This window comes from Diabrotica virgifera, chromosome 2 (assembly GCF_917563875.1).
Source record: "Diabrotica virgifera virgifera chromosome 2, PGI_DIABVI_V3a".
NCBI classification, from domain to species: Eukaryota; Metazoa; Arthropoda; class Insecta; order Coleoptera; family Chrysomelidae; genus Diabrotica; species Diabrotica virgifera.
In genome coordinates this window covers 22,559,249-22,587,024 of record NC_065444.1, presented here as the reverse complement: position 1 = coordinate 22,587,024, position 27,776 = coordinate 22,559,249, and the positions used below count along the sequence as shown (strand labels likewise).

The window sequence follows — 27,776 nt, the reverse complement described above, 5'->3', positions numbered from 1 at the left end:
ATTAAAGAATTACAAAAACATTTATTTACACAAAAATACGAATTTACAAATATATAAAAATACACATACAAATGGTTTTTTAGTCATCCAGTATACGAACCGGCTCTGTGGTATTATATAGGTACATTGAAAATGCTCTAAAAGGGGACTATTCGAATTTTTCGAAAAAAAAAATTAGTTTTATAAATATAGCTCCTTCATTTTTGGCGATGAAAAGTTTTTTCAATAACAGTTTTGTAAGATTTTTGAAGAGTAATAAGACTGTAAATTAAATTCCGTAAGATCCCTTAATTTTTAATTGAGGTGGGTTTAAAGGGCTCGAATAAGGGGATGTTTGCTCGTAAATAGATGTTTTAAACAGCTATATCTCGCTAACTGTTTACTGTAATGAAAATCTATGCGTAAAGAAATTTTGGCTATTAAGAAAGCTACAATTTAGTAGTTTATCATTTTTTTCGTATCTCCAGTATTTTCGGAGATATTTTGAAGAAAATGATAAAAAATGCAAAATTGCAAAAAATAAATTTTTCTTTAAACTCTAATTTTTCTAAAATTTGGCATTTTAAATAGGTCAAACTTCTTGGGTGTATTTATATTATAAATATAAAAGGAATTACAGAAAGGCGAATACCAATTTTTAGTTACAAGGGTAGGTAGGGGGTTGTTTTCACTGTTTTTTTTTTTTTTTTCGTAGAGAAAAATAGGTAAAGACATTTTTTTGATCATAAGTTTCTCAATTTTTATGCTAGAAACTTTTTATTATTTTTTTTAAGATCTTATTGTATGCTTGAAAAAACATCGATGTAAGTTTTCCTGGAAAAATGCCAAGTTTTCCCGTTATTTGGTTTTGATTATTTCAAATTATGCATTTGACGAAAAAATCTAACTTTTAACATGCCGTATCTCGGGTTGTATTGGTCGTAAAAATATTATAGAAAAACAGTTTCGTTTGTGTTACTAAAAGATACAATTTTGATAACTACAGTTTTTTTGATTAAATGCATATTTTTCGAGTTATTCTCAAAAATCCCTCTAAAAAAGTCGATTTTTCCGTCGAAAAACTGTTACTTTCAACAACGAATAACTCGAAAAATATTAGTTTTTCGAAGAAAATGTAAAAAACATTTTTTTCTTAAAATTACTTTTTACATCGATTTACATGGTTAAAATGTAATAAAAAATTCCCACCCTCGAGATGGGGTGGCAACTACCCCCAAGGTTTTAGCGTACAGCTGCATGATATAGAAAATGATCCTTGGACTATTCCCTACCTTCTGTGAAAATTTCAAGTAAATCCATGCTGGACGAAAAAATTGCTAGCCAAATGCTTCATTTCCTCGACTATAACTTGGTAGAACAACCCTTTCGCTTCTCTGGATTATGAAGTCGGACTTTGTCGTTGTCCTTGAATCATCAAATTATTTATTAAAATAATAATTATTAATCCAATAATTTTAATAATGAAATTTATCATAAGATAAATTCTTAATTGAACGCTTAACATTGTCGAAAAAAATGACACTTTGCAAATTATTTATCGGAGTTGACAATTACTAAGCTACATTGTGGCTTGGCAACACTAGATTATTGTTACGATTTCGAACTTAGTGCAAAAATTTATAGGGATATACATAAAATTGGCTACAAAATTAAGCAGTATTTGTAAAACTTGAATTTTATTTCGTTTTATGGGGTTTTAGAACAAGCAAAACTTTTTATCAAGAATGACATTTTTCGCAAAAATTGAAAATAAAAAAGTTTTTCCTCTTGGGCACCCTAACCGTAGACACACTGTATATCTATGAATATAATATGTACAATTTATAAGACAATACAAATCAAAGAAAATACCATTTTATAAATGCAATAAACACAATTGATTTGTTTTTATGCCAAATTGCAAATAAAATGTGACAACTGTCAGATTTAACTAAAATGTCATGTTAGAATAAATGTTATAAATGTGTATTATCACGGACTTATTTCTATCATTTGTGACGCACTGAAAAATGCTCATGAAAAGGACCATATGCAAATTATAGATCACCCCGGGCCTTCTTTGATTTCAGCATTTGGTTAGTTTGTAAATAATAGAAACCACGAAGGCGTTACCAGAAACTTACTCAATAAAATTATATTTTTATTATTTTTAATTTCATTAAAATAAACCTTTGACTTGAATTATTCATTAATTTTTACATTTAATTATTGCTTTATCTAACCCAAATAAAACATAAAACCAAACATTGTTACTGGTATTTTTCTGCGTAGGTATGACGTTGGCGACAATACCAAAAGGGAGCAACGTGGTTCAGGCAAAACCAAATGTTTTACCTCAATCTCCCAAAAATACCATTGTGAAAATTATACCAACCACGGCAGCAAATAAAGTTCAAACATCCATAAAAACGATTCCATACCATTTGGATAAGGCGACTGGGAAATTAGTTCCTCTCAAAACTATGGGACAGATTCCTACAATCGGTAAGTAACTTGTATGTTTTTTTTTCTAGATTATCCCTTATAATTACACAAGAGCTCTAAAATTACTGATTTGTATCCCGAGCGACACTTTGACAGTTTTAATTTATGTCAAATTGTCGGGAGGACAATACAAACCGGCTATTTTAAGAGGTCGAGTGTAATTCGGTAAGATTATTTCGTGAAATAAACTGTATTTTTAATAACTAATTTTTTATTAATATCTTCTTCTGAATACAGTAGAACCCCGATTATCCGTGCTCCTCGGGACCAGACGTTGGCACGGATAATTGAAATGCACGGATAATCCACACATTTATTTCTCATAATTTATACATATGTACGTATATACATGCATGTTGTCTTGCTCCGTGACATTAGATGTCAAAAAAAGATTTTTTTCCATCGCTGCCTGCCAGATTTCAATGGTACATGCTAAACCTGCACATGGTATTCACTTTGACAAGTAAAACATCAATATTGTGGATACACAAGGACATCTAACTTAACGACGGGTAATTATCAAAAATTATTATCGCTGAAATTTTGATTTTTGTAGGTTTCTATTGGTCAAAATCTCTGTGAATGAAATAATCATCATTATCTTTGCATGTATCCCTAAGCGTTCTCCCCTATGCCATGACAGTCTTTGATTTTCACGATTCACCTTACAATATTATACCCTTTTTTTTTGAGTGAATTTGATGGCCTTGGCCGAGCCAATTAGCCAGACATTTTGTTATTTTAAAAACAAACTTTGATTTTTCAATCAGAGGAATTTTTTCTGTATTTCTAACTCTAAATACATAACAAACTAACATTATTATCTACAATTATTATCTAAATAATACTCTGTTTTGGTTGTTCATTTTTTTTTTGTAAATTTTTTTTTGTATTTTTTGTTGCATTTTTTTTATATTGTTAATTTGTTTTTTTTATTATTTTTTTTATTGTTATTTTTTATAAATTGTTTTTTTTTACTACGCTAAGACGTAAACCCGATTCATTCTCGCGGAGGTTTACATCTTCTTAGTTTTTTTTTTGTTGCTTTTTTTATTTTTTCTGTTTTTTTTTCTTTTCTTTTCTCTTTTTTTGTTCTTTTCTTTTTTTAATTATAATATACAATAATTACTTAAATCTACAGGGTTTAAAACAAAATAACAACAAAACAAACATGTTTGTTTTGTTTTAACAAACATGCCTGCTTTGTTTTAACAAAATTTCTTAAATACAGGGTAAATTTTATTGCTACAATCTATATTTACAGTTTTTGATATGCTCGTAAATTGTTTTTAATATATTAATATTTTCAGAAAATATCAAATTGTTCAGGTAGACGGGAAGTGGAATTTTTAATGTATTAAGATTATCATAAAATTTGTTTATATTTACTGATTGATGTGAACATTCGAGGAGAATATGTAGTAGATCACCTTCTTTTCCACACTCACAGTTAGGTGACTCTGTGAGACCCAAACTGTACATATGAGGGGGGGTAAGAGCATGATTACATCTCAATCTATTTATAACTCTTATGAAATGGCGACTTGATACAGAATGAAACCATCTTTTAATGGGAATTTCAGGCTGCATTTGTTTGTAATTACTACCAGTTCTCGTGTTTCGATAATACCTTTGCCAATTTTCTTTTTGGTGTCGTCTACTAATAATATCAATATCCGAAATGGGTAGTAAGTTCATGGGAAGTTCTTCGCCTATTTCTAGAGCGGATTTGGCTAGCCTGTCTACTATTTCGTTACCCCTAATGCCTGCGTGTCCCTTTATCCATGAAATAATGATGTTTTTTCCTAAATTTGCAATTTTATTATAAAGAGTCATAATTTCCAGTTCTATATGATTGAGTTGTTGGTACTTATGTACGTTAGTTAGTCTATCAACGACACTCTTACTGTCTGTAAATATTATGCAGCTATAGGGTTCGTTACTAAATATGTGTCTTAAAGCAAAAAGTATCGCTATCATTTCAGCGGTGTATATCGATGATTCACAAGGCAATTTGAATAATTTTTTAAATCTACTTTGAATACTGATTATTGCACATCCTACTTTGTTTTGTACTTTGGATCCATCTGTATAGTAAAACTGATAGTGTGGTCATTTATGAAGTATAAATGATTGAAAAAATCTGGATTTAAATTAATATCCATAAAAAAAGTATTAATTTGTTTTGAGAAGATTTCTTCTAATACATGGGAATACATAGGTGAAACTTGATTTTCATAAGTATAGAAAGTACTTCGGTATTGAGATATTTTCAAGTAACTATCTACAAGAAGGGGACATTTTTTCTTTGTCCAATATTTATGAGTTAGATCTAAAATTGATAACTTATGTATATCCTGCAGATAGTTTTTATTTTTTCCTATGGTTCTAGTAATAAATTTATCACTTAAAAACTGTCGTCAAAATTCCAGGGGTGGTTCTATCGCCTCAACTTCCATTATATTAACGGGTGTAGACTTCAAATATCCAAGACAAAGTCGAAGACATTTATTTTTTTGTATTTCTAATTTATTCAAATGTGTGTTTGCAGCAGTTCCATACAGATGACAACTGTAATCGAAAATAGGACGAATCATAGTACGGTAAAATAAAAGTGCTATATTTGGATCGGCACCCCAATTAGTTCTACAAAAGGCTCTTAGAATATTCATTGCATTCTCAGACTTTTTTATGATATGATGCATGTGATCCTTCCATAGAAGTATATTATACCCTTGATTATACCCTTATTTATACCCAATATTATACCCTTGATTCAATTCATTAATTTCGTCGATTCTCCTGATTTTCCATGTTCCGTCTTCCTCTTGCACCGGGCCACATACTTTTCTCAGTATCTTTCTCTTGAATGTCCTGAGTTGGGCTTCATATTTTTTTGAAGTTATACTTCTTTAGGCACGAGGGTGAATTTTTACATTCCCTGGCGCATGCGCACGCCGACAGTATGGTATTAGTCGCTACATCTTTATGTAGCGCAAATAAGGAGTGCGTGAAAAGAATATATTAGTGTTTTTAGTAAATATATTTATTATAATTTTTATATCTGTGGATTTGTCTTCCTCCTAATAAGTATTATTGAAAATGTTTATTTTCAATTAATGTATCTGTCACCGTTATCCGAGAAATGATCGACTGAATACAAAAGCGGTGGTAGCTGATCGGTAGAGCATTCACCTAAGGATCGAGAGGTCACCTGTTCAAATCCGGACAAAGTCATATCCTTTTTTTTTGTTCTTTCTAAAATTAGTTTAATATTTAAATACAATACAAAAAAACTGTTTAAAGTAGTGTCATGATTTTAAATAGTTATTATGATTTTTAAGATACCCAAACCATAGAATAGTTAAAATAATAGATAATTTAGTAATTTTAGTAAAGCCCAAAGTATATGGATAATCATTTTTATTATTGCCACTTTTGAGGGGTATCGTTGATTGGAAGGTTGAGAAGAATAAGAATTATAAAAAGAACTAAAGTTATGAGAGCACTTAGTAATAATTAAATAGTTATAAGATGATTTTATTTAAGAGTATAAAAGTAGAATTACATAAGAAATCAAAATAGGTAATCCTATATCAAAGATGATATTTGAGTGGCATATAAATTAGAAATTTGTTACTAGAACCTATAATAATTTGAATTTTGAGTTTTACCAGAGAATTACTTCTAGTTGTATCACACAATAGCCTTATTTATTCGTAAGAATCATCAAAAGGTTCCATTTTTCCAAAACTTACTTCGAAAGGAACTTCGTTAAGGTGATACGTCTTGCATTACTTAGCTGCATGTGTGAATTTATGAAAATATGTTGAAATAGACATCAATCTAAAATTTGAGAACAATAGTTAGTTCGATATTAATATTATTAGTATAAATTTTACCAAAAATGTGGAAAATAGTTCAATAGAATCATAGCTTTGACAAGTGTCGAAACTTTAGGTAAAATTTAATGTATAAGAATCATCTTTTGAGGAAATGACTTATGCATATTCAATTGCTGATTTATTTTGTATAAATTGAAAGTTATTTCAATCCTTAGTTTGTAGTAATTGTGTAAATATTTGAATTTTAATATGTGAGTGTAAGTGTTAAAGAAACTAAAAATGAAGTGTCGGACGTTGAAGTGAACCCTAATAGAACTTTAATAAGGGCACCTAGGAAAAAGGACATTATATCAAAATAAACTAGAAAGTTTAATCTATTCAATTCCCAGATTAGATTATACCCAAATATTAGAATAGAATCACAATTTGGGTTCATATTTCCAAAATTTTCATCAAAATTATCATTTTGATGAAATGTCAAATTTATTGGAATTATTTGATTGGTGAATTCAAATTCTCATAGCAAGGATTGTTATTAATAATTAATTTCCATTGGCTGTGAAGGGACGCCAAGCCAAAAAGAATCCATTTTAGAGAATGTTCCAGACCTTTGAACAGGCAACAGCTTGTTGCAAGTAGCTCCGCAAATTTTGGAAAAAAATGCGGTAAATCGTAAAAATTAAGTTCAAAAAACTTTTATTCTACTAACCTGTATAAATAATCTTCATAGTGAAGCAAAATTTTTCAAAAATGACCCTCAATTTAATAAGAAAAGTGAAGAAGTGTTCTGCATATGCCGGTAACTACCATAGAATTTAGAACAAAAGACGGTGAAGGAGAATGGATTGGTTTCTTCTTGGATCCGAAGAGACTTCATAGCAGCATTCGTTGGTTTATCTTCATATTACATCGTGAAAGGTTGTACTGAACAGTTTTTTTTAATCGATCATGATCAAAATCAATGTTTTTCATTTTCTAACTTTAGTATAACAAATTTTGAATATTCAAGATAATTTTGGGTTATCTTAGACTTAGTTTTTTTTTGTCAAATACTCTAATTTATTTCATAGTCAAATTCATTGCATCGTATTTCTTTATTCAGATTTTCGACGAGATAACCTAAAATAAATAATTTAGCGTTAGATAGATCAGCAAATATTTCAAATTGATATCATATTGATCTGATCTATATTATTGTATAATTACCTTGTATTTTTGATGTTGCATAACAAAGCCTTTTATTTTCCAATATATTTTCTAGATTTGCTTACAAATTCGACAGTATTTTGTTTTCCTTTAACCACCATTTTGTATAACTTTATTTTTTGTGTCGTTTTGTTCAATTGATATTTCAGAAATCTTTTTCTCACACCTCCACAGATAGGAGATTTCATGCAGGCTTTTACATTAAATCTGAGCTAGTCAGGTAAGTGATTAATAGATGGCGCCGGGCAAAATCAATATATAAATCTTAAATCGATATTAAATTTAAATAATAAAAATATTTCAATAATAAAATTAAAATCAATAAATTAAATAAATTAAAAATATATAATAATTAGCTTACCAACGTGGGAGCTAAACACAAAGGAAGCTAAGCTAAATAAATAAATAAAATAATTAATAATAAAATTTTAAATAAATAAATAAATTAAATACAATATAAAATATATGTTAGTAGATAGGTATATTGATTTCATTGAAATCATAATATGAAGTTAGATCATATTATAATAGAAGTATAACTTCTTACGTGCATACATAGTACACACACATTCTTTTTTTTTTGTCATTACCCAGGTTTCACAACCATAAGTTACTATTAATGGGCCTAATCAATGTTCTGTAGATAGTCATTTTGGTTCTTTTGATAATAATTTCGATGTCATTAATTTTTATTAGCATAGTATGTATGATTCTCACTGGTAATAAGTGCAATAATTTCACTACTTACGGAATTCTTCTGATTGATTTCTGTGATGGCATATACACGTTCAATGGTATAGTTGTCTATTGCGATATTATTTTCATTGACTGGTGTCCTTTTGACGGTCAGGTACTTCGTTGTTTTTCGTTTGTTTTAAGCCCTCTTTTTCATGCTTCAGGATCAATTTCTTTGAATCCTTCCAGTAGTCGTTGTTTACTCCTACTAGTGATAGCTACATTGTCTGCATATGCAGTGTACTATTTTGGTATTTCTATATTTATATATGTGTATTATACATACATAACTATACTAAATTTACAATCAAGATGCAGTAGAAATAAACAAACCATAGTACGTTAAATGCTATTAGGAGCACTCCCGAACCATAATTTACAATGTATATACATTGTAAATCCCAAGTCATGATTTTCAAAGTTTGTACATTGTAAATTATGGTTCGGGAGTGCTCCTAGTAGCATTTAACGTGTTTTGGTTTGTTTATTTCTACTGCATCTTGAATGTAAATTTAGTATATGTATATGTATATAATTTGTTTTCTTTTTCAGGCAATCAACAAGTTCTGGTAATGAATTCAAATGCAGGTTTGAAAAATATACAAACATTAAGCAATGCACAGTCTCTAAATTTGAGTCCTGTAAAAACCACTTCTATAAATACTCAACCAATCGTAACTGCAGCAAATTTAACAAACCTAACAAATCTACAAGGCGTTAAGATTGCTGGCAAACCTATTACCATATCAATGCCAATGCAAGTTGTTGGATCTCCTAAGACAGTCACTTTGTCAAAAAATACAGTAAGTATCTTATAATCTTGAAATATATCTTTTACGTGCAGCATATTATAAAATGTACCATCTGTGAATAAGTCGATAAATCAAAAATACAAACTTTTGAGTATGGCCATTTTAAACATTTTATTAGTTTTGAAGAATAAAAAATTTAAGTTCAGTTTCGTTTTCGTAGAAATTGGTGGGTAATCATGCAACGAATGACGTACATAATTATGAGCTTTGAGCATGTCACTTACTTAAAAAAAATCTAACTTACCCACTTATTCACGCCAAATTTCTGTGGTCTTATTGAGTTACCGACTTATTGTACTTAGTGTAAATTTCCAGGACAAAAAATTCAACATTTTTTTATACTTTATTTCTTTATAAAAAGTAACATCAACGTTAATTGGAAAAGGAAACTAAAAAACTACTGTTATCTGCATCAAACTCTTCCAAATCAGGGTCCAAGTCTTGCATATCTGTATAGTGGGCAAATTTCGTTAAAAGTTATGAAAAACTTCATCGATGAGCGGCAAAAGATCAAGTAGGTCTTTCTTTTTCTCCTTACTAATTGGCAGAAGCTTATCTGTGATTTGAGGCAATGTGCTTGGTACAAACTGTAGAAGCAGTTCTTGTACAACGTTAATGAAACGGGTTTGTCTACTCTTTTTTTGTACACGTCATACATTTTAGCAATAGATAAGTCACTAGACAAGTACTTTTTAGATGTCCTATTTCCGCAATAGTGGCTCTCGTATTTAGGAAATGACAAAATGTGATCTTTGGCATTTGGAATTTCTTCCGCAGAGCGTTTATTACCTGATGGCGCAATTCCACGTCTATTAAGAGGAATAATTCCAGAAAATGCATTTTTTTCTTTTCATCCACTATCTCAATAAATCCTTTAGTTTTGCCAAGGGTTGCAATGAGGCAAGTTTTACAAATTGGCTTTTGTATGCCAGCAATAATGACGCTACATGAACATTCTCTATATTTTTTTCTTGGTCCTAGCTTTTCTGTTTTCTTTGGATTAATGTTAATTAGAGAAGCAATATAGTTAGCCCTTCTATCCCGACTTCCCAAGTTCCAATAATTTTGAAAACATTTACCCCGGTCTTCATCTGAAAACCTTTCATTGCATTTCATACGACATGCTTTTAATGGCCTCATATTTCTAGGTTTTACGACCTTTCCTTTTTCAGTAGTGTAACTTTTACCAGCATTTCTGAGTTCTTTACTTTCTTGTCTTTGCTTTCGTGTCCTTCCCTGTTTCTTCTTTTTTTTTTCTGTACTATTTGGCTCGTTTTCCACTGAAACATGGTCTTGATCTTTTTCCTTTGTCTTGTAGGAATCTTTTCCTGTCCTGACGGATTAGTCTTGACTTGAATATCTAGTTACTCCCAATTCAAATGTAATACCCCCCTACTATTTTGTTATGTTGATAAACAGGTAATTAAATATACCGAGAAAAATAAAGCAAAATGCAACGTTCTCAAGTGGGTATTTCTACATATGTACCTAGTTATTCACGGACTGAATATTATGTACCCGGATGGTCAAGTTAAGATACATTATTTCAAACAAATATTTAAAACTTCAATATTAGATAAGTCGATATACCAGTTCTGATACTTAATAAATCGTCAAATCCAAATATTCACGGGCTTCTACCAAGTAAGCTATTGCATATTTGAATTACTCATTTATTCACCTGACGGAATTGAAAGAGAACTATTTCCAGATTGAGATATCTTGTTTTTACGAAAATTTGACTTATCCACTTTTTCAGGGATGGTACAGATACAAGGTGTCCCAAAAGTAGTGGAACGGTCGAATATTTCGCGAACTAAACATCGGATCGAAAAACTGAAAAATACGTGTTCAATTATTTTCAAAAATCTATCCAATGACACCAAACACCAACCCCCACTACACCCCCTGGAGGTGGGGTGGGGGGTAACTTTAAAATCTCAAATGGAAACCCCCAGTTTTCCTTGCAGATTTTAATTCATTATGTAAAACTAAGCAACTTTTATTCAAGACATTTTTTCGAACTGTGGATAGATGGCGCTATAATTGGGAAAAACCATTTATCCTGATACCATAGGTAAATTATAGAAACAGTCTAATATCTCGAGAAATACACTTCCAAATGAGAAACAAAAAAAAGGTTTTTAATACTTTTCAAAAAGCTATCTAATAACACCAAACGTAACCCTCCAACCCACCCCCAGAGGTGGGGTGGGGGGTAACTTTAAAATCTTAAATAGCAACCCCTACTTTTTATTGCAGATTCAGATTCGTCATGAAAAATTAAGCAACATTTATTCGAAACATTTTTTATAATTGTTGATAGATGGCGCTTTAATTGGAAAAATACGATTTATTAGCGCCATCTATCAGCAATTTTAAAAAATGTTTTGAATAAATGTTGCTTAATTTTTCATGACGAATTCGAATTTGCAATAAAAAGTTAGGGTTGCTATTTAAGATTTTAAAGTTACCCCCCACCCCACCTCCAGGGGATGGGTTGGAGGGTTATGTTTGGTGTTTATCGATAGGATTTCGAAAAATTTCATTAATTTTTGATTTCTCCTGATTTCGCCTGATTTTTGGTTTCTCATTTGGAAGTGTATTTCTCGAGATATTAGACCATTTCTATAATTTACCTATGGTATCAGGATAAATCGTTTTTCCCAATTATAGCGCCATCTATCCACAGTTTGAAAAAATGTCTTGAATAAAAGTTGCTTACTTTTACGTAACAAATCCAAATCTACAAGAAAATCTAGGGGGTTGGTGTTTGCTGTCATTGGATAGGCTTTTGAAAATGATTGAACACATATTTTTCAGTTTTTCGATCCGATGTTTAGTTCGAGAAATATTCAACCGTTCCACTACTTTTGGGACACCCTATATATTAAGTAAATTACTTTTAATCTTTTTCGTTTCTGTTTTGTTTGGTTGGCAAACGTTTGTAACCCTCATTTTTAAAATCCTAACACATATATTATGTCAAGAACTGAAACATACTTGACTTCTCCAACTTTACAGGAATTTTGGTACAGTTTTTTCCTTGATGCTTCACAAACACTTTGGTGATAATATCATTGGATCCCATCAAGGAGACTTTTTATGGATGGTTCAGACCACAGCCTATAAACATCTGTAATGTGATTTCTTATCTTAGATTCTGCTACACACACAGTTCTTAAGCAACACTTAAGGGGTTACATAATAGGTCTTGCGGGTAAAAAAAGTGACTTTTTAAAAAAATTAAATCTCGAAAACTAAAAATTATTTTTATTTATAATTAGAACATGTAAAATTATAGTACTTAAGGTACTCCCAAAAAAATTTTCAGCCAAAAATATTCATTTTTGTAGAGTTGACTGCAATTTTTCGACAACAGCCCTTTTTTGCGAGGGACAGCATAACTAAGTCCAGTCTCATCTGAAATCAAAAAATCAAAAAGTTTCTTGTAGTTTATACCTCTGGCTAGTGAATGAACGAAGGAATTTAAAAAAAAATGAAATTTAAAGATTAAAAAAGTTTAAACACATTTTCGACCCCAATTTTTCTCATTTTTTTCAAAAATGACCATTTCTAAAGTAGTTTTTTTTTATAAAACAAAAACAACTTCACCTAATACAAAATTCCTTCGTTCATTCACTAGTCAGAGGTATAAACTACAAGAAACTTTTTGATTTCAGATGAGGCTGGACTTAGTTATACTGCCCACCGCAAAAAAAGAGGGTGTTGTCGAAAAATTGCAGTCAACTCTACAAAAATGAATATTTTTGGCTGAAAATTTTTTTGAGAGTACCTTAAGTACTATGCTTTTACATGTTCCAATTATAAATAAAAATAATTTTTAGTTTTCGAAATATAATTTTTTTAAAGTCACTTTTTTTACCCGCAAGACCTATGTAACCCCTTAATCACATACTTTTAATTCTTTAGTTTGTTAGTATTTATGTCGGAATCTGAAAGACTTTTAGATTTTTTTTTTGTTCCTTTAGAAACAGGTGATGATCGGAGGGAAACCAGTTACTGTACAGATGGCGACAGGTACTAACAAAACACTGACATTGGTTCAGCCTAATCAGTCTGCTGCAGTAGGCAAGATTGTCCGATTGCCAATAGGTTCGACAATAAATCACTCTGGTAACAGCGGTGAACAACCAAAACTAATGGTAATTTCTCGTCCCAAACAACCAAATGCAAATATAGGTAAGTTAGAGTCTGTTACAATTATATACTTATGTATCAAGTCTGCAATAAAATGTTCCTAATACGCCAGGGAAATAAGGCAAAAATATACCATGTTCGGGACACTTGCGCAGCCAGGTTGCAAATAGGTTTTTTGGATAAAATATACCTAATGCATTATAAATACAAAAATTCCCGTCACAGTTCGGACGAGAATTTTAGTTATTAACAAATAAGCGTCAAAAATGGCAGTTTTTTCTTTTAAATCGCTACAGGTAAAAATAGGGTAACTAAATATCTTATTTATAGTATCCTTCTTTTAGTAGATGAGCAAAGGTTTAAAGTAGTAGTTTCTGAATTTTAATCCGATCCTTTGTTGCTTCGGAAATTTCAAAATAAAATTAAAATTTCGAAAATAAAAAAATTGCTATAATTTTTGCGAAAATTACTTTAAGACTTTCATATTGCATGAAAAGTTGAGTCAAGCAGTCCATATATGTAATGCGCAAAAAAATTTAAGACGATTCGTCAATTAGTTTAAATATTCAATTTGTTTATCCCAAAGAGCTTTTTTGCAATGTTATTTGTTCAGAAAATAATAATGATATAGCAATTCTGCGGAAGCCACGGGAAAGAAGAATAGTTATACTTTCAACGTATTTAAAAAGATCATTAAAAAGTCATTTTTATCATTCCGAAACCATTTTTCTAAAGTAGGGTCATTTTTGGCTTTAAACAATTTGAATAACTTTGTTAATATTGACTCTAGACTAAAACTACTTTGGGATTTGAAAAGTTGGTATTTTTACACGAATTTTCAAAAAAACCTTTTCGCCTAGGTTAATCAGGGTCCAAGTTAGCCACTTTTTTTTATTTAATTCACACCTACTTTGTTTACAACAATTAAGCAACCTGACTAGCGAAATTTTGAAGTTCAAGGTATATAATGTTTATGTGTAAAGTTTAACCAAACTTTGAACTTTAATAAAGTTAATAAAGCTTTAAAAATTACGTCCTAACGAAATCGATTCGTGGTCGGTGGAGGGGAATAATTATTAAAATCCATGCACTCAAAAAATTAAATTGATTCTTCAAACATATGCTGCAATTAATATCTCCGGAGCTTGGTGATGGATTTTGATCATAATTTTTTTAATTTGTATGTACTCGTAGTCTTGTAGAGTATGTTATGTACACATATCCCCACCTAACATTACAAAATGTTAGGAGGAACCCCCCTTCTCACTCAGGGATATGAAAAATAGATTACGACCGATTCTAAGACCTGCCAAATATACATATATAATTTCATAACAATCGGTCAAGCGGTCTCAGATAACTATGACAACTAACAGTGTGACAGGAGAATTTAATGGAGAATTTGAGATGCAAATATATAGATGGCTATTAAAAAATAGAGGTTGGCGATAGAAGAGTGAAAATTAAGGGTTGTATGTATTTTTTAATTTTACACCATATAAAATTAAGTTAGACAATTTTGTCAAAAGAAATCAAAAAAATGTCAAGGGGGCAACCCCCCTTATAATTTATGGGCATGAAAAATAGATTAGAACCTATTCTCAGTCCTACAGGATATACGTGTAAAATTTCATAAAAAACAGTCAAGCCGTTTCGGAGGAGTATGGTAACTAACACTGTTACAGAAGAATTTTGTGTATGTATATAGAAGTAACTGTGAATTTAATTAAAAGTGGCTAGCTTTGACCGCAATTAACCTAGGCAAAAAGTTTTTTTGAAAATTCGTGTAAAAATACCAGCTTTTGAAATCCCAAAGTAGATTTGCTCTACAGTCAATATTAACAAAGCTTTTCAAATTGTTTTTGAGCCAAAAATGACTACTTTAGTAAAATATTTTCGGAATGATAAAAATGACTTTTTATAGATTTCTTTAAATGCTTTGAAAATGTAAGTCTTCTCTTTCATGTGCTTTCCACAGAATTGCTGTATCGTTATTATTTTCTGAACAATAACATTGCAAAAAAAGCTCTTTTGGATAAACAAATTGAACAAAATTTAAACTAATTGACGAATCGTCTTGAAATTTTTTGTGCATGATATGTACTGGTTGTCTCAACTTTTCATGCAATATCAAAGTCTTATGTTAATTTTCGCAAAAGTTATAGCAATTTTTTTATTTTCGAAATTTTAGTTTTATTTTGCAATTAGCGAAGCAACAAATGATTGGACCAAAATTCAAAAACTGCCATTTTGAACCTCTGCTCATCTACTAAAAGATGAATACTCTAAATAAGATATTTAATTATCCTATTTTTACCTGTAGCGATTTAAACGAAAAAACTGCCATTTTTGACGCTTATTTGTTAATAACTAAAATTCTCGTCCGAACTGTGACGGGCATTTTTGTATTTATAATGTATTAGGTATACAGAGTCGGTATTTTCTTATCGATGGTATGGGCTTTTAATAAGAGCAACAAAGAGACATGCATTTATTATACATTTAAAACGGGTTAGAAGATATTGGGCGGCCGAAGTAGGAAGAGCCACCAAAAAATTTCGCGTTGTAGGTATGGCTTTGTCAGACAGCGTTGCCGAATTTGGAAATTATCAAAAGAAAATATTAAAGTAGAAAAAATAATATACTTATAGAAAACCAACTTTTAGTTAACTTTTTGTAAACAGATATAATATACAAATTATTTAAAAATAACAAAATATTGTTTTCATCCATTTTAAAACAATGTGAAAACGTTGAATTATAATTCAACGTTTATTTTTTTATTTATATTTTTCTTTTAAATAATTTGTTTAGTAGATGTACTTATTTGTTCACAAAAAATAATATAGGTACAGTAATGAGTGCGCTATTAAGAACCGGCAAAATAACGCAAAAGATGGAAAGCATAATACGTTGTGAAATAAAAAGAGATGAAACTAATAGAGATGTAAAATTATCGATAGGAACCTATAAATTTACAAAACATTACATAGTTTCGCACCTTTAGACATATCTGAGGAGTATAACAAATCTAACCGTGACAGGAGAATTTTATAAAATTCTAAATGTTTTCTGTCACAGACGTCTAAAGGAGGGAAACTATGTAGGTACCTGATGTAATGTAAACTTATAGGTTCCTATCGATAATTTTACACATCTACTAGTTTCATCTCTTTTTATTTCACAACGTATTAAGTTTTCCATCTTTTGCGTTATTTTGCCGGTTATTAGCGCGCTCATCACTGTATTATTTTTTTTTTCTACTTTGATGGATAATTACGCATGTCTGTCTCTCTCAGAGACTTTGTAAACACAACTTTTCCGTCATTAGATAAGACAGGACAAATGAGCTGTCGAATGAAAGTTCATTACCCAACGATCTTATTAAGGTGAGAAATTTGACCTTGCACTTCCAGTTTTAGAGTTGAAACTTGAAGTACTATTTTAAAGTCGCCCAATAAATATTATAAACGACTTATTATTGGACGCGCTTTAGCAAGACGAAAACCATTATATTTTTCCGGCTTTGTGCAAGTCTGTCCGTCCGTCTGTCTATCGAATATAACTCCTACGTTATTAAAACACTCAACTCCGATAGCAAGATAATATAGCAGGAGACCTGAAAGCTACGGGCGTGGAGAACTGGACAGAGATTGTCTAAGACCGAGAAGAGTGAAGGCATGCTGTCGAGTGGGCTAAAACCCACGAAGGGTTGTAACGCCACGTAGTACGTAAGTATGAGGTGTCGAATTAAGGATGGTATTAAAGCTGAGAAATTGGACTTCACACTTCCGGTTGCAGAGTTGAAACTGGAAGTAGTGTTTTAAAGCCGCCGAAATAGTACAAGCGACATATTATTCGATGCGCTTTAGCAATACGAAGACAAGGTATCAAATTAGATCTTATAACCCAAAGATCGTATCAGTTGCAACCGGAAGTACTGTTTTAAAATCACCGAAATAGTACAATACATTTGTTTTCGTCTTGCTAAAGCGTGTTAAATAATACATTGCTTGTATTAATTCGGCGTCGTTAAAACCGTACTCCCGGTTGTAACTCTATAAACGGAAGTCCGAGGTCAAATGTCTTACTTCTAATGCCATCTTTGGGTTATAAGCTCTCATTCGACACATCATTTGTCATTCTATTTTTTTGTCGGACTTGACTAATACCGGAAGCATCTTGCTACGGCGCGTCGAATAATATGTCGCTTGTACTATTTCGGCGACTTTAAAATAGTACTTGTGCGATCAAGTTTCTCACTTTAATAACATCCTTGGGTTAAGAGCTTTCACTCTTACACCTCATTTGTCCTTCTGTCTGATCTTATGACGGAAAAGTTGTGTTTACAAAGTCTCTGGGACAGAAAAGCTTGCATAATTAAAGTAGAAAACATATTATATTAATTTTTGTTAACAAATAGTGTAGGTACTAACCAAATTATTTAAAAGAAAAAATTAATAAAAAAATAAACGTTGAAATATAATTCAACGTTTTCACATTTTTTAAAATTGGCGAAAACAATATTTTTTTACTTAAGTTTTTTTCTTTTAAATAATTTGTTTATTATATCTGTTTACAAAAAGTTAAATATATTATTTTTTCTATTTTAATATTTTCTTTTGATAATTTCCAACTTTGGCAACACTGTCTGACAAAGTCATTACTTACCTACGACCCGAAATTTTTTGGTGACCCTTCCCAGTTCCGCCACGTTCGACCGTCCCACATCTTCTAACCCGTTTTAAATGTATAATAAATACATGTCTCTTTGTTGCTCTTATTAAATGCGCATACCATCGATAACAAAATACCGACTCTGTATAGAACCCAAAAAACCTATTTGCAACCTGGCTGCTTAAGTGTCCCGACAAAAACCTTATTTCTCTGGACTATAAGCATGTGTTATTCAGAAATCTAAATAAAATGCTTGAATTTTATACTAGCTTCGACTTCCTTTGATAGTCCAGCCACAACAGATGCAGCACTTGCTGCCATAGCTGCAGAAGCTGGTCTGATAGATCCTGCACCTGAGGGAGGCGTAGGAAAATTAGATGGATCTGAGGGAAATGCTACACAAACAGTAGTTCTTTCGCAGGGAAGCAGTACATCCAATGTTGCTGCTCCTGTGCAAGTCTTAGGATCTGGTTCTATTATGCAGCAACTTGGGTTGAAAGGGGGTGCTAGATTCCAAAGACCACCTAAAAGCTTTAGGTAAGGAAGTTATTCATTTCATTGGAACGTACGTTATCCCTTATATATTTTGTTATAGGTATCGTTTAGGATTGTATGGAGGTGGTGGCGTGGATGATGTAGATGAAGAAATGAAACCTTCAACTACAACAGCTGAAGCTGATTCTACGCAAGCTACCGTCAATGAAATTGCGCCCTCTTCTTCTAATGCTGAAATTATAAAAATGGACTGGGAGTCAGATTCAACACCTAAACAATCTGAAGAAAGCTTAAGCGTTGAGGCAAAATCTGACTCAGAAACAAAATCGGAAGCCGAAGCAAAACCGGAAGAAACTACACAAATTGAGGCTGAATCAGAGGCTGATATAGGAACAGACGTTGACATGAGATTAGAAACTGAAGAACAATCAGGCAGCAAAGACAACTTGGAACCCGAGACAAGTAAAAACACATTGGAACCTGAGACAAGTAAAAACACATTGGAACCTGAGACAAGTAAAAACACATTGGAACCTGAGACAAGTAAAAACGCATTGGAACCTGAGACAAGTAAAAACGCATTGGAACCTGAGACAAGTAAAAACACATTGGAACCTGAGACAAGTAAAAACACATTGGAACTTGAAGAAAAGTCGGAGAGTGAAAACAATTTAGAAGCTGATAAAAAACCAGAAACTGATGACAAATCGGAAGCTGAAGAAAAATCTGAACAGTCTAGTCAGATAGAATCAGATATTACAAAATCTCCAGAGGAGAATCAAGCCAAGTCTGAGTCTGGACCTGAAGAAACGAAGTCGGAAATGGAGACTGATATTAAAAAACCAGTTTTGGGAGACCTGTCTTCCAGTGACTCGGTGAAAATGGAAGTAGACATTAAAAAAGAAGAACCATCAATTGATCCAAATTGTCACACTTACAGTCAAAATATCACAACTTTAAAAACAGATGAAATGGTTCCCGAAGTGAAAAAAGGAATTCTTGCACTTGACGATGATCCTCTAGCAGCCTTAGCTACTGCTGCCTTGGCTGAAAATAATTCCCATGATCCTGAAGTGCCTCTTAAAGACACTTGGTATACTGTCGGCTTCATTCGAGGGAATAGTTGTGATGTAAAGAGTTATTTCTTGTTAAATGAAGACACTGAGAATCTGACCTTAGACACTTTGCCTTCTACTGTAAATTACCCCGCGGGATTCAATCTTGAACCGGGCACTGCATACAAGTTCAGAGTCGCAGCTATCAATTCATTAGGTCGAAGTGATTGGAGTGAGGTAGGTGACATATTTATCTAACCTAATTTTATTTTTGATGATTAGTAATAGTAAATACAAAATATCTTCTTCTTTAAGTGCCGTCTCCTAATCGGAGGATGCATATCATCATCACTATCTTTATCTACCGCTGATCTAAAGAGTTCTATAGAACCTCATTTAACCAGTCCCTTAAATTCTTCAAACATGACACTCTCCTTCTTCCTATACTCCTTCCGCCTCTTATCTTTACCTGTATTATCAGTCTTAGCATTTCATATTGCTGTCCCCTCATTACGTGTCCCAGATATTGTTACTTTCTTATTTTTATTGTGTTTATTATTTCGCATTATTTGCCCAATTATTTTCGCAATACTTCCGTGTTAGTTTTCTTCTGTGTCCATGCTATTCTAAGCATCTTTCTGTAACACCACATTCCAAATGACTGTAGCTTATATATTATGTGTTCTTGCTTCAATGTCCAGCTTTGAAGTTCATATTGCAGTATCGAGAACACGTAGCATCTCAAAGCTCTTACTCTCAGTTCTAATCTAAGGTCTTTTAGACCTGGATCCCCCGTACCAAAAAAAAGTTGATTAATAGCAAGCTGAAAATTTGCTAGTAGCTTAACGGTGTCTAGTTGGACAAACTTTGATGTATGGGAACACTGGAACAGGGGAAGTTTTAATTGTGGAACAGGTTAAAAATTTGAAACGTCTGACTACGAAAACGTTCCATGTATTTTGTCGGACAGAAGTTTCAATTGATTTGTTACCATTTTAATAAACTCTCATGCAAAAATCAGACTGGTGTTTATCATCACCTGGGCATTTTAATGAGTGGAACGCGAAGAACATGTCAAATAACAGGAGTCATGTAGGTTAGTAATAGCAGTCTGATTTTTGCATGAGAGTTTACTGAAAGGGTAACAAATCAATTGGATGTTCTGTCCGACAAAATACACGGGACATTTTCGTAATCTGACGTTCCAAATTTTTAAACTGTTCCACAATTAAAACTTCCCCTGTTCCAGTGTTCCTGTACATCAAACTTTGTCCGACTAGACATCGTTAAGCTATTAACAAATTTTCAGCTTGCTATTAATCGACTTTTTTTTTGGTACGCGGGATCCAGGATTATTTGTTGCAGAGAATTGTTTTCATTTTTACAAACGCATTTCTTGCTATTTCTAACCTGGTCTTTATTTCTGTTGTTTGATCATTATTCTCTGAAGTCCAGGTTCCTAGGTATTTGTATTTATCAACCCTTTCTATCGGTACATTTCCCAAATGTATGCTTGTTTGTATGTTTGTTTTCTTAGTTATTATCATGTATTTGGTCTTTTTTATATTCATTTTTAGTCCATATTCTTCACAGAAACTTTTTGTTTTGTATTAATTTGAGTTATTCAGCTGAGCTTGCCATAATCACGGTTTCATCTGCATATCTTATATTGGTAATAGATCTTCCCTTAATTATTATTCATTCACTTTGAGGTAGTAATGCTTATCGAAAAATGGCTTCACTATATGCATTAGAGAGTGAATCGTTTAAAAATGTCTGCTCAGATGGGATCGGGGATAAAACTAACTACATGAATACTGGGGGTCGAAATGGGGCTAAAGTAGAAGAAGCAGATACTTATAACGTTCTTTTTAGGTTTTGTTCGGTGGCAGGTCATGGGATCGTTAGGGAGATGAGGGGGTTTTAAGAAGACTAACTACCATTACCAAATAAGCAAAGGATACTGACACAGACTTGAGGACTTTCCTACTATTTAAAATATGACGCCGTTTGTAATAAATCCTCAGATTCACTACTGGGTACTTACTGGACACATTACGGTACTTACGGATACCAAATGGTGGAAATTCATCTGAGATTCCTCTTTTGGGTCAAACTGGGCTACTCTAAACATCCACCTTGGCTTCTATGCCAACTTCTTTTTCTTTTACTCCAAAACTCAATTTCGGTTGCATTAGAAATCTAGTTAATAATCTTCCAACAGGGTTATAGAAATAAAAATAGGTACATTTCTAAAATGTTTATTTTAAACCTAAAACTTTATTTTTATCTTTAAAAAAATATTCTCAGACAGGAAATTACAGACTTTACTAAAGGAACGACAAATAAAAACAACTACAAACTTTATATGATTTTTACTAATACAAAATTTTCAACTTTGTTGGGCAGTGTATTTTAAAATTAAATTTGACCTACTTATTTCAAAATTATGGGCTGTCAAATGTCACTGCCATTTTATTTAATTTACATACGGTTTATTTTTAAACAAAATATTCTTAGACAGCTACAGTAGCAAAACAGGACAAAGGGATTTTTAAACATTAAACAAACAACAAACGTTATAAAAACTAAACCATTCTGAAAGCAAAATATCTTTATAAAATATTCAAAATTATTAATTATTATAATTAATGTCACACGTCACACTAAACCAGAACTTTCCATTCAACACGGAGGGGGAGGGGCGCAGCGGGGCTTATGACGAAAACAGGACAAAACAGGAACGAGACTACGAGACCAAACATCTCATCGGGACTTCAATACGGGACATCAATAAGGGAACTTCAAACTAGAGGACTTCAAACATCATAAAAAAAATGAACAAAAATTTTCACTACCATACCGGCTTACAACTGCGTATTTGCATTTTCGTATTGCGATTTTCACCTTAAAAATCCAACAAAGGGGAGTTGATTCTTCTAACCAACACAAAATCACTATTGAAACAGTGAAATCCATTTTCAAAACTAATTAACTACTATCTGCCGGTAATATCAGATCAAGGGTAATATGCCGGAGTTCACTTTGTGATGGCCAATTGAGAACTACTCTCCTCGGCGCGGTACCTAACCTTCACCGAAAATTCTTCTACGAACTTACTGCGTACCTGCAAGCAAAATTCGTCCCTAACGCTGCAACATCTACAAGTTTGGGACCAGTCCAATACATTTTTTAGGGGAAATAGGTATTTTCTCAATGTTGTGAAACATTTTAAACAGGGGCGGTTCAGAACTTTTTAATGATGAATAACTTAAACAAAATAAATTAGAAAATTAGGTATTTTTTTGGGGATAGGATATAAAATTAATGAATTCTATTGACTCAAAATACAGGGAATAATTATTTATTAGGCGGGTTTAAAACAAAAGTTTTTATTTCGTTTTGTTTGTCTAGGTTTAGATTGTATGTTGGTTTGTTTATTGTTCCGCGTGATTTTGTTTTTTGTCAACTTGTATAATATAGTATTTGACTATAGAACTTATAGACTACTTGAAATTATATATATTTCTTTCTGTATTAGGTATCAGCGTTTAAAACTTGTCTACCGGGCTTCCCAGGTGCACCTTCTGCAATCAAAATAACCAAATCGGTAGAAGGCGCAAATTTATCTTGGGAACCTCCTAGTGCCAACCAAGGTGAAATATTAGAATATTCTGTTTATTTGGCTGTGAAAGCAAAGGTAAGCCTAATATAATATACTTCTTTAGGTGCGATTGGGAAAAATGCATTGAGAGTAAATTTTTATAAACGACAGTCTAAAGTACGCGCACACTGACAAGATAAAAATGACAGTTCCATGACATCTCGTAACGCGACAGTTCGTAACCGGACAACTGGTAACGGACACTTCGTAACGGCGACAGTTCGTAACTATACAAATTCGTAACGGACAATTCGTATCGTCCAAATTGAATTATTCTGTTTATTTTTGTTAACATGGAAACTAAATGTTATTACAATTATAAATGAAATTACAGTATGAAAAATGAAAGAATACCCATGCGTCATCGATGATGTGCATACGAATCAAATCAAAAATTTCTAGTCAAAACAATGTCTAAACTAAGTTAATACTGTAAAAAAACGGATGTGATTACTACCCCACCATATGATTTTTCGCTATGTAAATGTGTCAAAAATTTTTTGTGATGTTATTCTTTTTCTGATAATACCTATATATTTATTGGTAATAAATGTTACTTTTACTACCGTAATTAATTATTTGATGTAGATTAATAATACAAAAAAAAATGAGTAAGCAAATATAGTATTATGAATTTCTCCATGTTAAAGTTGCCGGACGTAAATAGTAACAGGAATTTAAAAAAATGTCGTTTATGTCAGCTGCATTAAGTGACTTAAATGAAAGTAAACTTAATGAATTCAGATCATTTTGGTATCCAGATCATTTTCCAGACATCATCTGCAAATAAATGTACATTCGTAAAAATATACTAATCTGTAATTTTATACACTATGATTGAAAAGTCAGAGTAATATGTACACGTTTGGCAAACTCATAGATTACTTACAAATTTTATTGACTTATTTTAATTAAATAAATACTTACCAAACCAAAAATACAATATAATATCAAAATAGCTTTTAAAAGAACTAAGTTTATTCAAGTAAATACGACTGATTATTAAAATTTATAAACTCTACCGAACCTATCCCAGTTTCACTGTCAAAGTGACAGAAATTGAATCTGTCAGATTATAGTTGACCAGCACCATTACTCGAATGGTATTTTATACAATCATTATCTCTACTGATGTTGAATGTTTTTCTAAGAATGACAGAAGTACAGAAATAGTCAAGTGTGAGTTTAAATTTTCTACTAAATTAATATAACTACGTTGAACAATTGTATCGCCGTCTCACTCTGTCAATTATAAATATGTATAGTATTTTTACTACAAAAGCGATATTACGTAGGTCAAAATTTTTGACGTAAGAGAACTGTCAAAACATTAGAATGTGACTTTTCATTATTGTCATATTTATTATAAACATGGCAATAATGAAAAGTCACATTCTAATGTTTTGACAGTTCTCTTACGTCAAAAATTTTGACCTACGTAATATCGCTTTTGTAGTAAAAATACTATAACTGCGTATGTCTTGGATAACGTTTTTGCTTAGTAGACAACACTTAATAATCTATCTCTCTCGTTTGTTATTTATAGAAAAAGGCAGCAAATCCAAAATATGTGCTTGATATGATCGTTCATGGGTATTCTTTAATTTTTCCGACTGTGATATATTTGTTTGTTTTTTTAAGATTTTTAATATATTCTGAAACACGATTCATAAAATGTGTTAAACATGTTTATCCCGGTACTGATTCGTTAAATTGATAAACATAATTTCAATTATAACTGTATTAATAACAGTTAGTTTCCACGTTAACAAAAATAAACAGAATAATTCAATTTGGATGTTACGAATTGTCCGTTACGAACTGTCGCTGTTACGAATTTTCCGGTTACGAACTGTCGCGTTACGAGATGTCTGGTCACTAAAAGTGACAGTCTGAAGTTAGCTGCTAGATCTTTCAAGTTACTTGTCAGTTCAAATAAACAATGGGGAAAAAAATTATTGGTGTTTTTGTTAATTCAATTATACAATAAGCGCCACGCTAGTAGATACACGTATACCTAATTGCTAGGCTTGGACTAATCCGGCCCGTTCTCACCTGTGACTTTCATGTCTATCATGTCATGTGAGTGTCATCAAACTGTTCAAAATAATTGTTTTTCCATACAAAAAATACAATAATTATTAGTATTGTTACTCTGCTGTAAAAAAACTTTATTCAAACACCAACAATATTACAATACTGTATAACTTTTACAACTTTAACACAATGACAACTATAAACTTCAAATACAATTGTTCTGTAAACTGTCAACTTTCTAATGTTTATATTGGTTCTCCTATACATTTTCTGACGTTCTAGACGTCACTAGACATAAAAGTAAACAGTGCAACAAGTGAAAAACCCAGGACTGTATTAGCTGAATACACCCGTGTGTCGAGTAGCGTGACTGTTACTGTATATATACAATATACATACATAAATAAATACAGTACCATTTTATCAGCAATATTTTTCTGTTTTTATAGGATAAGGTTAATACCAATGCTGGTCAACTGGCCTTTGTACGGGTTTACTGTGGCCCGAATAACAAATGTGTTGTAAGTAACAACTCCTTGTCTGCTGCCCATCTAGACACAACGACGAAAGCGGCGATCATATTCCGTATTGCCGCTAAAAACGAAAAGGGTTACGGACCCGCAACCCAGGTTAGGTGGTTGCAAGGTAAGTCAAATTTTTATGCTCACGAATTTTTCCCATATTTACCAAATGACAAAAGAAAGAAAAGATTACCTCCGTTAATATCATCATCATCAATGGTGCTACAGCATTATGAAAGAGCCTCGACCTTCCCTAGTCTATTCCCGCTAGTCAGCTCTATCCATTGTCTAAATGGCCTACCCCTATTTCTACTTCCCACAGGTTGTGACATAGGATTCTTCTAGGAGTGTTGTTCTGCTGTGATCTTATTAGATGTCCTGCCCATCTTAGCCTTCCTATTTTTATAAGATATACAGGGTGTAACAAAAATACAGGTCATAAATTTAGTCACATATTCTGAAACCAAAAATAATTCGATTGAACTTAACTTACCTTAGTACAAATGTGCACATAAAAAAAGTTACAGCCCTTTTAAGTTACAAAATGAAAATCGATTTTTTCCAATGTATCGAAAACTATTGGAGAATTTTTATTAAAAATGGACATGTGGCATTCTTATTTCAATAGCATCTTAAGAAAAAATTATAGTGAAATTTGGACACACCATAAAAAATTTATGGGGGTTTTGTTCCCTTAAACCCCCCCAAACTTTTGTGTACGTTCCAATTAAATTATTATTTTAGTACCATTAGTTAAAAACAATGTTTTTAAAACTTTTTTCCTCTTAGTACTTTTTCGAAAAATCAGTTTTTATCGAGATATTTCGAATATTTGTCAAATCCACCATATATTTGTATATGGTTAAGTACGATTATGGAGACTTGGTAATAATATGAACATTTATTTATGATTTACATTTTTAGGACTATTTTGAAACATATAAAAAAAAGGAGTCACATCTCGATAAAAGGTGCCATTTATAAAAAATACAAAGAGGCAAAAAAGTTTTAAAAACACTGTGTTTAACTAATGGTACCTCAGTAATATTTTAATTAGAGCATACACAAACATTTGGGGGGTTTAAAAGAACAAAACCCCCATAAAATTTGTATGTAAACATATTGAAAAATAAGCCTCAACTCGATAAAAACTGCCTTATCGAAAAAATACTAAGAGGCAAAAAAGTTTTAATAACATTGAATTTAACTAATGGTACCACAATAATAATTTAATTGAGACGTACACAAAAGTTTGGGGGGGTTTAAGGGAACAAAATCCCCATAAAATTTTTATGGGGTGCACAAATTTCACTATAATTTTTCTTTAAGATATTCCTGCCATAAGAATGCCACAAGTCCATTTTCAATAAAAAATCTCCAATAGTTTTCGATATATTCGAAAAAATCGATTTTAATTTTGTAACTTCACAGGGCTGTAACTTTTTTATGTGCATATTTGTACTAAGGTAAGTTAGGTTCATTCGAACTATTTTTGCTCCCAGAATATGTGATTTCATTTATGACCTGTATTTTTGTTACACCCTGTACTACGTCTTTACCACCAAATATGTTTATACCTGTGGTAAAGTCGTTTTCATGAGCATTTTTCAGTGCGTCACAAATTATAGAAAAAGAGGTAAGTCCGTGATAATACACATTTATAACATTTATTCTAACATGACATTTTAGTTAAATCTCACAGTTGTCACATTTTATTTGCATTTGGCATAAAAACAAATCAATTATGTTTATTGCATTTATAAAATGGTATTTTCTTTGATTTGTATAGTCTTATAAATTGTACATATTATATCCGTAGATATATTATATATGTAAATAATTTTTTCCGATTATAGCGCCATCTATCGACAACTAGAATAAATGTTATAAATGTCTCTAATCACAGACGTGCCTTTTTTTCTGTCGCATGTTCACAGATGCTACCGAATATTCCTCTCAAGATCGTATATTCCTCCTTCGTTCAAATATAAGCAGGTTATCTACCTTGGAGATGGTCCATGTCTCCAATCCATATGTCAACACTGATTGAGTGGTTATTTTTGTTTTTGGCTTAAGTTTCTGCT

At 31.8% G+C, this 27,776-nt stretch overlaps 1 protein-coding gene across 6 annotated transcripts in view; it reads left to right on the top strand.

Annotated features, from left to right (window-relative positions):
• LOC114333570 (host cell factor 2) overlaps nt 1–27,776 on the top strand; it is a 61,840-nt gene that overhangs the window by 18,935 nt on the left and 15,129 nt on the right. For 2 of the 6 annotated variants that reach the window (XR_003652972.2, XM_028283466.2), the window contains exons 7-13: nt 2,272–2,484; nt 8,823–9,073; nt 13,075–13,285; nt 18,190–18,457; nt 18,516–19,707; nt 23,012–23,170; nt 25,621–25,816. Coding sequence is in view for 1 of the 6 variants with exons in the window: in XM_028283466.2 (XP_028139267.2) it covers nt 2,272–2,484; nt 8,823–9,073; nt 13,075–13,285; nt 18,190–18,457; nt 18,516–19,707; nt 23,012–23,170; nt 25,621–25,816 (2,490 nt within the window). In the remaining 5 variants the exon portion in view is untranslated. The remainder of the gene's footprint in view (nt 1–2,271; nt 2,485–8,822; nt 9,074–13,074; nt 13,286–18,189; nt 18,458–18,515; nt 19,708–23,011; nt 23,171–25,620; nt 25,817–27,776) is intronic. The other 4 variants (XR_007696364.1, XR_007696361.1, XR_007696363.1 and 1 more) reach the window with 4 other exon arrangements.